At 41.3% G+C, this 15,231-nt stretch overlaps 1 protein-coding gene across 1 annotated transcript; it reads right to left on the bottom strand.

The window, feature by feature from the left end:
* Positions 1 to 12,045: 12,045 nt before the first annotated feature.
* Positions 12,046 to 14,915, bottom strand: LOC126999591 (putative nuclease HARBI1). The gene is made up of 2 exons (XM_050862378.1): positions 14,186 to 14,915; positions 12,046 to 13,043 (listed from the first exon to the last, which is right to left on the bottom strand). Exons 1-2 carry the CDS (start codon positions 14,573 to 14,575, stop codon positions 12,228 to 12,230), a joined length of 1,206 nt encoding a protein of 401 aa, XP_050718335.1. The 5' UTR covers positions 14,576 to 14,915; the 3' UTR covers positions 12,046 to 12,227.
* Positions 14,916 to 15,231: the final 316 nt, after the last annotated feature.

Here is a 15,231-nt window from a genome sequence, read left to right on the forward strand (position 1 = left end):
AGTGATATGTTTCCAGGTAATGTCATGTGAAATGTTTCCAGGCAATGTTTTGTGATATGTTTCCTGGTAATGTTGTATGATGTGTTTCCAGGTAATGTTGTGTGATATGTTTCCAGGTAATGTTGTGTGATATGTTTCCAGGTAATGTCGTGTGATATGTTTCCAGGTAATGTTGTATGATGTGTTTCCAGGTAATGTTGTGTGATGTGTTTCCAGGTAATGTTGTGTGATGTGTTTCCAGGTAATGTTGTGTGATATGTTTCCAGGTAATGTTGTGTGATATGTTTCCAGGTAATGTCGTGTGATATGTTTCCAGGTAATGTTGTATGATGTGTTTCCAGGTAATGTTGTGTGATATGTTTCCAGGTAATGTCGTGTGATATGTTTCCAGGTAATTTTGTGTGATATGTTTCCAGGTAATGTTGTGTGATATGTTTCTAAGTAATGTTATGTAATATGCTTTCATTTAATGTTTTGTGATATGTTTCCAGGTAATGTTGTGTGCTATGTTGCCAGGTAATGTCATGTGATATGTTTCCAGGTTATGTTGTGTGATATGTTTCCAGGTAATGTCGTGTGATATGTTTCCAGGTAATGTTGTGTGATATGTTTCCATGTAATGTTGTGTGATATGTTTCCAGGTAATGTTGTATGATGCGTTTCCAGGTAATGTTGTGTGATATGTTTCCAGGTAATGTTGTATGATGCGTTTCCAGGTAATGTTGTGTGATATGTTTCCAGGTAATGTTGTATGATATGTTTCCAGGTAATGTCGTGTGATATGTTTCCAGGTAATGTTGTGTGATATGTTTCCAGGTAATGTTGTATGATGCGTTTCCAGGTAATGTCGTGTGATATGTTTCCACTTAATGCCGTGTAATATACTTCCAGGTAATGTTGTATGATATGTTTCCAGTTAATGTCATGTGATATGTTTCTAAGTAATGTTATGTAATATGCTTTCATTTAATGTTTTGTGATATGTTTCCAGGTAATGTTGTGTGATATGTTTCCAGGTAATGTTGTGTGATATGTTTCCAGGTAATGTCATGTGGTATGTTTCCAGGTAATGTAGCATGATATGTTTCCAGGTAATGTCGTGTGATATGATTTCAGGTATTGTGATATGTTTCCAGTTAATGGCATGTGATATGTTTCCAGGTAATGTAGTGTGATATGTTTCCAGGTAATGTAGTGTGATATGTTTCCAGGTAATGTTGTGTGATATGTTTCCAGGTAATGGCATGTGCTATGTTTCCAGGTAATGTGAAATGTTTCCAGGTAATGTATGATATGTTTCCAGGTAAAGTTTTGAGATATGTTTCCAGGGAATGTGTGATATATTTCAAGGTAATGTATTCCGATATGTTTCCAGTTAATGTCGTGTGATATGTTTCCAGTTAATGTCGTGTGATATATTTCCAGGTAATGTCGTGATATGTTTCCAGGTAACGTTGTGTGATATGTTTCCAGGTAATGTTGTGTGATATGTTTCCAGGTAATGTCGTGATATGTTTCCAGGTAACGTTGTGTGATATGTTTCCAGGTAATGTTGTGTGATATGTTTCCAGGTAATGTTGTGTGATATGTTTCCAGGTAATGTCGTGATATGTTTCCAGGTAACGTTGTGTGATATGTTTCCAGGTAACGTTGTGTGATATGTTTCCAGGTAATGTTGAGTGATATGTTTCCAGGTAATGTCGTGTGATATGTTTCCTGGTAATATTGTCTGATATGTTTCCAGGTAATGCCATTTGATATGTTGTCAGGTTATATTGTGTGATATGTTTCCAGGTAATGTCATATTATATGTTTCCAGGTAATTTTGTATGACATGTTTCCAGGTAATGGCATGTGATATGTTTCCAGGTAATGTTTTGTGATATGTTTCCAGGTAATGTTGTGTGATAAGTTTCCAGGTAATGTTGTGTGATAAGTTTCCAGATAACGTAGCGTGATATGTTTCCAGGTAATGTTGTGTGATATGTTTCCAGGTAATGTTTTGTGATATGTTTCCAGGTAATGTTTTGTGATATGTTTCCAGGTAATGTTGTGTGATAAGTTTCCAGATAACGTAGTGTGATATGTTTCCAGGTAATGTTGTGTGATATGTTTCCAGGTAATGTTGTGTGATATGTTTCCAGGTAATGTTGTGTGATATGTTTCCAGGTAATGTTGTGTGATATGTTTCCAGGTAGTGTTGTGTGATATGTTTCCAGGTAATGTTGTGTGATATATTTCCAGGTAATGTCGTGTGCTATTTTTCCTGGTAAGGTTGTGTGATATGTTTCCAGGTAATGTTGCGTGATATGTTTCCAGGTAATGTTATGTGATATGTTTGCAGGTAATGTTGTGTGATATGTTTCCAGGTAATGTCATGTGATATGTTTCCTGGTAATGTTGTGTGATATGTTTCCAGGTAATGTTTTGTGATATGTTACCACATAGACCATATCAGTGCCACAGGCAACATAACACTGGGGTTTCTGAGGAGGAATTTACATAACAGCACACCTGACATTAAACACATAGCTTATGACACACTTGTGAGACCAACACTGGAATACTGCTCCACGGTGTGGGATACTTACACACACAGAAACATTGATAGGTTAGAACAAATCAACACCAAGGCGGCTAGGTTCTTTACAAACAATTGCACTTGAATGCCTGGAATCACAACACGGATCAAACAACAGATAACCATGGACCCTCTTCACATACCCAGACAAGCACACAGACTTACACTTATGTACAAGATCACAAACACTCACATTGACATTGACCCACAAACATACCTACACAACGCAAACAGTCAACGTACTCGTAACACACACATCCATAAATACCAAACATATCATACTAACACTGACGCATACAAGCACTCATACTTTCCACGCACCATACGTGACTGGAACAGCCTCCCTCAACAGATTTTAGACTGCGGTACAATAGACTCATTCAAAAAACAAAGACATACTCACTTGTCACCACAACACACCAACACTAACAATTACATTTGATTCACTTCCCTCCCCTGCACACTCGGCTCCCCCGTCCCCCCAACAGCCAACAAATATGCGTGTTATGCACCATACAGGTGCCCTGCGCATTATTATCCAGATCCAGATCCAGAGTGTGGTATTTTGCAGGTAATGTTGTGTGTAGTGGCATACCCAGAAAATTGAAAAAGGGGGGGGGTGCAATATATATATATATATATATATATATATAGATATATATATATATATAGATATATATATATATATATATATCTATATATATATATATATATATATATATATATACTATTTTTTCCACATCCAGAATTTTCCAAGCGCAGGGATCCCATACAGCCTGGGTATTTGGGTTTGACTGCTAGGATATTTTTCTTTTTGAACTACATGCATTGATACGTACATATACATACATTGTACATTTTAGAAGTTTGTTGGAAGCATATAAGCACAACATAAATCTTTGGGATATAAATAATTTGAAACGTATTTATTTTGTTACCTGAGCGAACATTGCTTTTAATCTTGTTCATTTCTGTAATTTGCACTGCAAAGATTTACCCTCAAAACAACACTACTTACTTTAGAACTACATGTTCAGATAAAAAAGTAATATACTGGCAAGGAAAAAAACAAGCTATATTCATACATGTTGTGTAGTCCTCGTTTATACAGGCTGTTGCTGTAATGGGTCAGTTATTCTATGAATATAAAATAAGAATTAACTAGATGAATTAGTTACCGTTAACAACAGGACATTGAAACTGGTTTACCTCAAATTTTGGCGTCTGTTCTTACGTGCAAATTCATCAAGGGCTTCATCATGATCAAGATTTAGGTCATTGTCATTGATCATGATTTATGTTATTGTGTTCCTAAGGTATGTTTTAAGCAATTTAAGGACACTAAAGAATTGTTCATTGGTGGAAGTTCTGACAGGTAGAGTTGAAAAAATCTGCAGTAGGATGGGAAGATTTGGATATGTGCCCATTTTTTTGGCATATGCCAATGTCTCGACTCTCAAGAAATTGCTCTGGCCGCTCATGAGATTCATGACGCTGCCAGTAACTCTGCCACCGTAGATATTCACTAAGAAATTTTCCATTAAATTCAACAGCCTCCCTCAGTTCATTAAAATCAGTATCAACTGAAAGAGAAGGAAAAAGATTTCCCAACAAAAGATTCCTATCGTGTTCAGATGCAAAACTTACCTGAGTTATGTTAGCATAAAGTCCAAAAATGGAAGAAAAATAGCTCCTCGATAGTACTCCTACGGAGTTGCTGATTGAGGGGTAGCCTTATTTTGCTGATGACCACTTATTGTTCAAGGCTTCTGGATGATATCTCCGTACCTTTCCTCAGCTTGGGCAAAAAGTTGTTTGAACTTATCTCCATCACCATATATAGGACTTAAGTACATCTATGCAGCTTTGTACACTTACAAGAGCACCCATCAGCTTTTGTTGTGACCCCTGGAGCTTCTCTGGCAAGGGTTTAGTGACACTTAGAACTGAGGTGAGCACTTCCAAACCCATGAAAAAACCTGGGTCACTTATTGCTTTTTTGAATGCAGTTGCTTGTCCAATTACTTCAGAGTCCCTGTTCGTAGATAAATCGTCAAGTGATGCCACTACTGCAGGGTATACTTCACTGAAGATTAGGCTTAATTGCCTACTGATTCTTCACCCAACGTGTTTTGCAGTAATTACTCTTATTCATTTTTTCATCATCATTTACCTACCTGATTAATTGAATTGTCCGGGGCATCACTTGAGTCAGTGATTACTTTCTTACACCAGATATTGAAGCGTTTTCTGACGTTTCATGGCCAAGGAGGAAATATGTTAAGAATGAAAACACACAAATCACAAGCCTGCGTGAATTCAAGAAATGACACACGCAATAGAAAATAGTACTAGATAAAAAGTGAAGTTTTTCAATCATATTTTTCAGAAATTTGGAATTTGTGGTCAGAAAATATTATACAAATAACATGAATATACTACGGCCACGTGAGCCTACGTCGTCAATGAATGCTTCTCAAAATAGATCATCTGCTCTTATTCAAATCAGCAGCTCCAGTGTTCAGGTGCAGAACATACACAAGTTACTCGGCCATTCTACACTGTCAAGCACAAAACAGTCATTAAAGGTGGTAATATAGCGGCAAAGGTCAACCTCACAGGTCTCATTCGCGTCTCGCGTCGCCAGCCACTCTCCTCGTCATAATACAGAAGCACATACTCACCATTGTCACCATTGTCACCACTGTTCGCTTGCCGCCTCTATGGTATAATTATATAGTCCTCCAATCACTTTGACAGCACCTTACACCTAAAATCAACTAAATATGAGAGGCAAGAATGAAAGACGGCCTACATTTACGACTTGCGTGCTCTCTGCCCGTGCCGTCCCTGTCTCGTATTCCTTTTTTTTCCTGCTGGCTCCCCGCTCCCGCTACAAACACCCCTCACCGCCTTCAGTTGACAACTTGACATCGCACTTATCACACAATTTTATGAAACCATCATTTTATCACCTTACTTTTTTCACTCATAACACACCTTATATCCTATTATTAATTTATTCAAAACCAAACCAAAAGGGGAAGTAGCTCGGTGCTAATGAGCTCTCAACTACAAACACACACACACACACACACACATTCGTAATCGTAACACTAATTCCTATTATTTTCCTGTAATAAATATTTATTTATCATTTTTTCTTGGCAAAAGGGGGGATGGTGGGGCATGCGGCCATGCCCCCCCCCCCCCCTTCTGTACGCCACTGGTCTTAAGCCTGCTTCAGCAACCCCGGCAGATGTGTGCTGGGGAAGCATGCGTGGGGTGAGCGGTGTGGGGCGTAGTCAATTATTTGTAAATGATTACTTCTATTACTATCTCAAAAAATATTGTAGTCGATTATTCTTTCAGTAATCGTATCCTTGAAACGACTACTTTACTAAGTTCACTTTTTACTTTACTTTACTTTTGAACGATGAACAGGTTTCTTAATTAGAATTTTAAATCAGAGAAAAGTAGCTAATGAAAAAAAAAGACTGAACATTGAGAAATAGCAATACCATGTGCAAAGGGGCACCCGGGGCGGCACGAACCTGTACGGGCACTGCAGAAATGGCAGTGGGTACTTGGTTGGCCCAGTAAGAAGGGGCAGTGAAAACAAATCCATAGTAATCTTAAATTCTGGTACTGTAAAGGTATTTGATGAGGAAAATAAGTACTAAATATAAACAGTCATACCTGGGTTTACGAGTGCCTTAGTTAACAAGTGTTTTGCTTTACAAGCAAAAAAAGATCACAAAAAATGCCTTGGTGTACGAACGGTGACTTAGTATACGAGCATCCTGTTTGTGCTTTTTTTTTATGTCGCCACCTCAAGGGTTGGGACACGGACAATATGGAGGCCGGCAGGGTCAAGCACGTAGTACGTCCCTCCGAGGAGGGACCACAGGCCCTTGCCGGGTGACGGCTCATGAAGGGGAAGGAGGGATGCTGACAGACCAACTCTATCGGCTGTTGTCAACCTAGCCGACCAAGTCGGTCTTTAGACGATGACTGGCGTGTTTTTTGTACAAGTCGAAGACATGAGCGTGGGTTCCCTTTGTTCGCCGCAAGATGAGAGTGCTCAAAGTTGAAAACAATGGGAACAGAGTCTCAGTTAGGGTTGCCACCTTGAGCTAAAAAATAAAAAAAGGAACGCAACATCCCATTCTCCAATACATAACGAACGAATCCATATTTGAAGGAACGGGTGGCAACACTAAGATTTCTCTGGCCTGCCATGACTGACAGCCGCTGCTGGTGAAGGCAGGAGGAAGGGGAAGTGACGTTATGACACTTATTTTACACGTATTTCAGGACAACCCTTGACAAACATAATTTTATGGACTGGTTTTGTGGTTCACTAAAAAAGGCACCCACTACAGTTTTAAAATACTGAATTTTATCTGCTTAAGGGGGCCGGCCGGGCGAGAAACGAAGAAAATCGGTCACAATGAAAAACTGAGAAAAAAGTTATTGAGCTGCGTATGCCTTTTGAGAATCTTTTTTTTTTTTTTTTTTTTTTTACGTTGTTGCCTATTGCGCCGGTAGGCATCTTCCCGGTGGGGCCTGATGGTCGGCCCAAGGCTTCCTCCAGGTGGGGCCTGATGGTCGGCCCAAGGCTTCCTCCAGGTGGGGCCTGATGGTCGGCCCAGCCCGTTCTGGCGCAGGCGAGTGTTTATAGTGGCGCCATCTTGCATTGGCTCATGCTGCCCCCCGGAACTCGTACTTGATTCGCTTGGACGGCTTCCTCTAGAGTTCGGGTTGATGGGTGGTCTTCAGGACAGCATGTGGGTAGTTTTAAGCCACTCGGCGGTGACCGAAAAATCCGAGTGGTAGCGTGAGGATTCGAACCCGCGTCGTCCATCACGCGGCGAATGTGGGTCCAGTACGCTATCACTTCGGCCACCGCCTACCCTAAGTTACTACTACTACTAATAATAATTACTAAGTTTTTCATTAAAATTCGCACTCCTTTTTTTCTTATGAGCGTATAATGGACCCCCCACACATCAAACTCAATATTATGATATGTACTTGGTATGTAATGCATCGATTATTACATTTAATTTTGAGACACATGTTACCCTGTTAGTGACATCTGGACTATACCCCGGCTCACACACACATACAGCCTCAGGTCCCATCTGAGCTTCTCAGAGTGAGGCTGCGCTGCTTTGCCCTCCTGTTACACAGTCACACTCCCCAGGCCCCTACCTAGCGTCGCGCTTCCGGGCTGTTCCTGGCATTCCTGAGAATGGGACGGCGATCTTGGAAGTATATGCATCTTGTAGAAGCAGGACAGAACATAAAAACAAGAGAAAAAGACAGCAGAGGTCACAGTCGAAGACAGGTTTAGCAAGTGCCGCACCCAGACCACACTCAGCACCCTTGCCGCCTCCTGCCTCTGGCTCTCCTGGCCCGTCGACCTCACGCACCGCTCCTGCTGCACAAACAGCGCCCACAACACCTCGCTATGACCTACGAAGAGCAATACTAAAAGAAGATCCGGAAAAACAAGACTCAAGTGAAGAAGAATGTATAGTAATAAGCAGTAATAAGCGGTGGCTGAGTGGTTAGCGTGCCGGCGCCGCGTCCGGGAGATCCAGGAGGGACGCTGGTTCGAATTCTGGCCGCCACACAGCTGGGATTTTTCAGTCACCGCCGAGTGGCCTAAGACTACCCACATGCTGCCCTGAAGACCACCTATCTACCCGAACTCTAGATTACCTCTCCAAAGAGAGGCTCAAAGATGAGCTCCGGGGGGCAGTATGAGCCAAAACAAAATGGCGCCACTATAAACACTCGCCTGCGCCACAACGGGCTGGGCCGACCATCAGGCCCCCACCAGTAAAAAAGCCTAACAGCGCAATAGGCCGCGACATAAAAAAAAAAGAAAAAAAAAGAAAAACGAAACGACAGAGATATATTGTCCCCCCGATGCTTGTGTGGCGACGACTACGATGTTCAGTTTTCACCAGATGGCTTCGAGACTGTCACCGACCTACACTGTGAGGCTGTAATGAAAAGATCACCTCAACACCTGCACTATGTAAATCATCTGCACAACTACGTTCACCACCCTACAGAAGAAATGTCGCCGCAGTATACCAGTCAGTCATAGAAGATTTTGGATATGCGGGCACACGAAGAATACAAGGGTTATATGGCATGCCTGTAATAGGTAATAATAAATATTACAGGCATCTGAAATATCTTTATCAAGAAATGGATTTTCTTTTCACTGTGAAGCAGAAGAAAGTATGTGAGGCTATCCGCCTGCACTACATGCAACACCTGGGACATTGTTCCTGATGACGATGGAAGACTCAGCATCAACATTTCCTACAATGGCTCGTGGATGAAGAGAGGGCATAATTCACAGATTAGCATGGGAGTCATCATTGAAGTTTGCACTGGCATTGTCGTTGATACTGAGATACTGAACAAGTTTTGCCAAATGTGCAGCATCAAAGGACAACTAAAAGATAGAAAATTTTCTGGAGAAGAATTCAATGTCTGGAGGACCCTGGACGATGAAGAATGCGCCAAGAACTATGAGGGATCATCAGCAGTCATGCAACAAGCAGCAGCACTGAGGATGTTTGCACGATCAGAGTCCCTGGGCTTCAGATACAGAAATATGGTTAGTGATGGTGATGCAAGCACCTACCTTGCCATTTCCAACATGAACAATGGACGTGAGCCCTACGAAGAACTCAGTCACAAAATTGGATGTATAAATCACGTTCAGAAGAGGATGGGAACACGACTGAGGAAGCTGAGAGACGAAGACAGAGTGGAGACTGTAATGAAGACTGGAAAAAGGAGGAGACTGAGTACCCTGGATGGAAAGAACAAACTGTCTGACACCACCGTTGCTACCCTGACATCATACTGTGGAAAAGAAATAATAAACAATATATATAAACCACTTGTGGAAATGCAGAAAGCAGTCATGGCCACATTCCATCATGTGTTCAGCACCAAGACACATCCACGCCATGGACTTTGCCAGCAAGGAGAAAAATCATGGTGCTACTACCAAGCTGCACTCAAAAAAGAAGAAGAGAGAAGATCAAATTCAAAAGGTCATCTTTAGTAATAAATTATGATGCAGAAAGTGAGAAAAAGGTCAGACAGTTTATGAGTCCCTGGCAACTAAAGATCTACTGGAGCAATGCTTGCAGGGGCTCACTCAAACGCAAATGAAAGCTTCCAATAAAAAATCTGGAGATGTCAGAAAGTCAAGTTTGCTGGAGCATCAAAGTCCAATTTGTTTCCCAGATCATCATCGTTCACCATAATTTTGGATACAACAAATAAAATTTCTTGCAACATCTTGGAATGAAATCAACAGCCCTCAACTACTCACTCGAAATTCAAGAAAAAGATACTAAAAGGAAAACCATAAGGAAGAAGAGATCCCAGAATATCAAAGAAGGAAGAGGTGACATATACTCCAGAAGCATTCTGAAACAAACTTAGCAACATTGAGTAGCTTGGCAGCTGTGACACCCCTCCTTTGTGAGCTAATACCCCGCCTGAAGCTGAGGCGGGGGAGGGAGAGGGACCAGGAGCCTTATTAAAGCCGTGTCCACACTATCGAGCATGCTCGACGGGCAAACAGTGATACCAGATCCCGTTCCAATACATAAGCAAGGAGGGTGAGTGGCAGGCACGAAGGTGACGTCAGAAGCGAGGAGACTGCGGGCAAACGAGAAGGCAACTGTCTGTGAGTGAGTTTGAAGGAAACACCAGAAACTGTTTCGACTGGTATGATGCGAAACACTAAACGTTTCCTCGGAATTAAGTAGGAATCTATCTCACATTCAAAGTGTTATGTGCATATCAGCATGTCTGGCGGTCCTTCTACAAGTGTACCTGAAGGAGGAAACTTTCAGTGGTCCAAGCAAGATACAGCATGGATAATTGATATGTATCGTCAAAAACCTTGCTTGTGGAACATAAAAAGCGCTGATTATAAGGACAGAAATAAACGTGTAGTAGCCCTTACAGCAATAACAAGGGAAATACAAAAGAAGTATGCATCCGTTACCATTACGGATATAAAAAAGAAACTAGATACTTTGCGAAATCAGTACAGGCGTGAAATGCGACAGATAGAAAACTCTCGCAAGTCAGGAGCTGGGACGGACGACGTGTACAGCCCCAAGTTATGGTGCTTTGATGAGCTTTCTTTTCTCACTGATGATGGCACAATGAGGACATCTCAGTCAAACATCGATCCTGACACTAACGAAGCTGTGGAAGAACGTTATGATCATGAGGTAAGTACATAAACGATCTCTCTCTCTCTCTCTCTCAGGGCTCGGTCCTTGGCCCAGTGCTCTTCATTATTTACATCAACGACGTGGATGTTGGACTCAATAACCGCATTAGTAAATTTGCAGACGACACAAAGATTGGAAACTCGGTTCTCACTGACGAAGACAGGCAAAGCCTTCAAGAGGATTTGCACAAAATTTCAGCTTGGTCGGATAGATGGGAGATGCCCTTTAACGTAGACAAGTGCCAGGTCCTTCAAGTTGGAACGAGGAATAAGAAGTTCGAATACGAAATGCGCGGCGTTAAACTCAACAGCGTTCAATGCGTCAAAGACTTGGGGGTCAAAATCGCGTCAAACCTCAAATTCTCACAGCAATGCATCGATGCAGCAAATAAAGCGAACAGAATGTTGGGCTTCATTAAAAGAAACTTTGTATTCAAGAATAAAGTTGTAATACTCCCGCTCTACAACAGTTTAGTCAGACCCCACTTGGAATATGCGGTACAGTTTTGGTTCCCCCACCATGCAAAGGATATTGCTAAATTAGAAGGTGTTCAGCGTCGGGCAAAAATGATCCCTTCCTTGCGCAACAAATCCTACGAAGAAAGGCTTTCTACCCTTAACATGTTCTCTCTTGAGAAACGTCGCCTCCGAGGAAAACTGATCGAATGTTTTAAAATACTTAATGGTTTCACGAATGTAGACAGATCAACATTGTTTATGATCGATGACAGTCTGCGCACGAGGAACAATGGCGTAAAACTCAGATGTAGACAAGTAAATTCAGACTGCACAAAATTTTTCTTCACCAACGTTGTAGTGCGAAAATGGAATAAGCTTCCACCATCAGTGGTCCAGTGTAACACGATTGACTCCTTCAAAAATAAGCTCGACCGTCACTTCCTTCAACTTAATATCAACTAGAGTAGAAGTGCAACGTTTTGGAGTCTTCTGATTAATGTAAAATCACTTAGGTTTAAGGACAGACCACCAAGTCTGGACCATGGGGTCTGTGTGGTCTGATTTTCTATGTAAATCTATGTAAATCTCTCTCTCTCTCTCTCTCTCTCTCTCCAACAAGCATTTCAACCTGAGACATGCAGGATGTGGTGATGAATTCATAAAGATGGTGATGAAAGGAAAGGGATATAAAACCTTGTAGACACTGTTCTAATTTCATTATGAGAAATAACAATAATAATTATACTTGATAATTTTGCTGTTTTTACATAAAGAAAGCAAAGTCTTTTGTTTCAAATGTGCACATATGTACATGAATACAAAGTTCAATAAGTATTACATTCAGAGACAATACTCAACATGATATATACCTAGGTATATAGACATTTAGCACAATTAACCCTCTTCACCTATGTACAAGTTTTGCCATGACACTGCCCCTCCACCATTAAAGTACTCCATAAACTGTTCACGCACACTCTTAGCATCAGCCATGTCATTACAGATTACTCTCTGTGTTCCTGGTAACTCAGAAGTTTGTCGCCATGTTCCAGGAATAATTTGTCCTACTGACAGATCTTCAACATCTAAAGATCCTTCAGGCGTGTAGTGTCTCACATGGTCTCTTATCAGAAAGTTATGCAAAGAGGTGCATGCTAAAACAATAAATTCAATCTTTGATGGAGGTAGATCAATTGGTGAGAGAAACACACGAAATCTATTGGCCAAAATACCAAATGCATTTTCCACGGTTCGCCTTGCCCTGGAGAGCCGGTATGAGAAAATGCGCTCTCTTGTATCCTGACTCCTATGTGGAAAACATTTCATAATGTGTCGGTGCAATGGAAATGCATCATCTGCCACAAAAACATATGGAAATGGCAGACTACTACTTCTAACCATTGCATCTTCTGGCAAACCAGCAGTATTATTTGTAATGAGACTACTGAAAGAACACTTGTCCCACACACCACCATCTGATACTCTACCATTTGTGCCTATGTCCACATATATAAATTCACAATTTGCGTCACATATGGCAAGAAGTACAATGCTGTGGTTGCCTTTGTAGTTGTAAAAATATGAACCGCTATCACGTGGAGGTCTTATCGACACATGCTTCCCGTCAATAGCTCCCAAACAGTTTGGGAAATTCCATCTTCTCTGAAAGCCATGTGCCACATTCATCCACTCCTCTGGCGTTGCAGGTGTCTGTCAATTTAAGTAAATATTATAGAGGCATGACGACCAAATTTTCATGAAAGACATACTATTATTCATCTACAAATATATATTCAACACCCTACCGCTCTCTCTTTCGCATCCTCCCTCCCTCTCCCTCCCTTCCCTTCTCCCTCTCCCTCCCTCTACCCCCTCCCTCTCTATCTCCCTCTACCCCCTCGTCTCTCTCCCTCTCTACCCCTCCGTCTCAACCCCCCCGTCTCTCTCTCTCTCTCTCTCTCGTGATCGTTTGTGTGCGTATTTATAGCTACACATAATTATTACACACGTAGTAAAGTTTCCTTTTATCATCATTATAGATTTTCAACGATCCACTGCTAGTGGGCGAAGCTGCAACCTCTACTGCACCAAGAGAACCAGCAATGTCTCAGGCTGCATGTTCTACGGCTACAAATTTGACAACACGTGATACTTCTACGCCCTGTACTTCCAAGCGATCAGCCAAAAGGACACATGACGATGCAGATGATGTAATTAGGGAAGCCCTCCAGCAAATGAGGGAATTGTCGTCTACACAAGACTGCCGATGAGTTCACCGATTTTGCAAGAGTAATTGCAAACGACTTGCGACAACTGACGGGTGAAACCCAAATTTTGGCACAAAAATTAATATATGACGTTATATTTCTTGCTAAACTTGGTAAACTTTCAACTTCCTCAATGGTTAAAGAGTAACTCATAATCTAGATGGGTTTTCACATATTGCATTTTTAATTTTGAGTTTGGATTCTGTTCCAGCCCCCTAAAAATAAATGGACATTGTAAAGTGTGATCACACACAAACGCACGCACGCACACGCACACACACACACACACACACACACACACACACACACACGTATGTATACATATATGCGGGAGCAGACACACATGTATGCATATACATATATGCGGAAGTATATATGTAATTGATAGAAATAGCACTATCTACTGATATTATTTCATATACACACAGATGGGCCTTTATTACATGTAACATAATCATACATAATGGACAATACACTATGTACTAAGCTCAATAAAGTTGTTTGAATTATTTGAGTTTTGGTTTTAACAATGAAGATAATCCCCTTACATGTTTTCTGGTTAATTTAAGTTACAGAAGCGCTCACCTTCAAGTAATCATCTCTGAGAGCTGTGTATATTGCTTGGCATGTTTCCGGTATGATGAGAGACAAACTCTGCTTGGATATCCTGGTGGAGTACTGCAGCGCTGTGTATGAACATCCAGATGCTAAGAACCTGAGGGTTGCTTCCAGACGAGCCTCTGCACATATGCTCTGCCTGAAGTGGGTATCTTGTTTTGTTATGTATGGTTCCACTTTTGCAAGGAGTGTGTGGAAACTATTTACATCCATACTTATATACTGGATAAAACCATCTTCAGGATTGTCGTGGAGTTCGCGATATATAGTTGCATGACTTCCCAACTCTCCTCTTCTCCTCAACCAGTCCTTGCACCACACACGCCTCTGAGCTCTGGCTTGTTTTTGCTTTTTCATACACACGCCAAGAATTATCCCACACAAGGCTATTTTCTTCCTCTCGACGGTGTTCGGCAAAGCGAGACAGGTCCCGCACCCCACTCTTCAGCAGGGTCAGAGTGAAACTGAACCATGAACCTGTATTTGACACCACTCATCAGTTTACAACTTTGCCCGCCAGTCTTTGCCCGGTGAAGGAGTAGATATTGTGGGCTAAACTACATCTGGTAGCACTGTTTGTTGCCAGATCCCTGCCTGTGGTTTTCCTGCTTCTGACGTCATCAACCCTCATTCTCACTACCTATTGTGATCTGGTATCACTGTTTGCCCGTTGAGCATGCTCGATAGTGTGGACACGGCTTTACAGACAAAATATTTTATGCCTGGACATCAAAATATATGACTGAACATGAAGATATATCTTTTATATATCATTACAAATACATGAAAGGATAAATGCCATGATATCACTTCGCTATGTTTGAATGTTACGCATTCAAAACTTTACCTGGCCGTATCTCAAAATGTAAGTTATGTACCTTTGCACTTCAATTTCTCTATCATTTTTCAAACAATTTCGATGAAACCAACACCAACACCGTGCCTAGACTTGTAAGAATCAAACTATACTGAGTTTTTTTTTATCATATATGAAGTGAGTGAGTTATGGTGTA

The sequence above is a fragment of the Eriocheir sinensis genome, chromosome 16, assembly GCF_024679095.1.
Source record: "Eriocheir sinensis breed Jianghai 21 chromosome 16, ASM2467909v1, whole genome shotgun sequence".
Lineage (NCBI taxonomy): Eukaryota > Metazoa > Arthropoda > Malacostraca > Decapoda > Varunidae > Eriocheir > Eriocheir sinensis.

Bases quoted from the DNA above. Each gene is read 5' to 3' on its own strand.
- LOC126999591 (XM_050862378.1), bottom strand. From the start codon at position 14,575: ATGAAAAAGCAAAAACAAGCCAGAGCTCAGAGGCGTGTGTGGTGCAAG. The intron at 13,044-14,185 runs GTGAGCGCTTCT...TTAAATTGACAG, and splicing joins TCAGAGATGATTACTTGAAG to ACACCTGCAACGCCAGAGGA.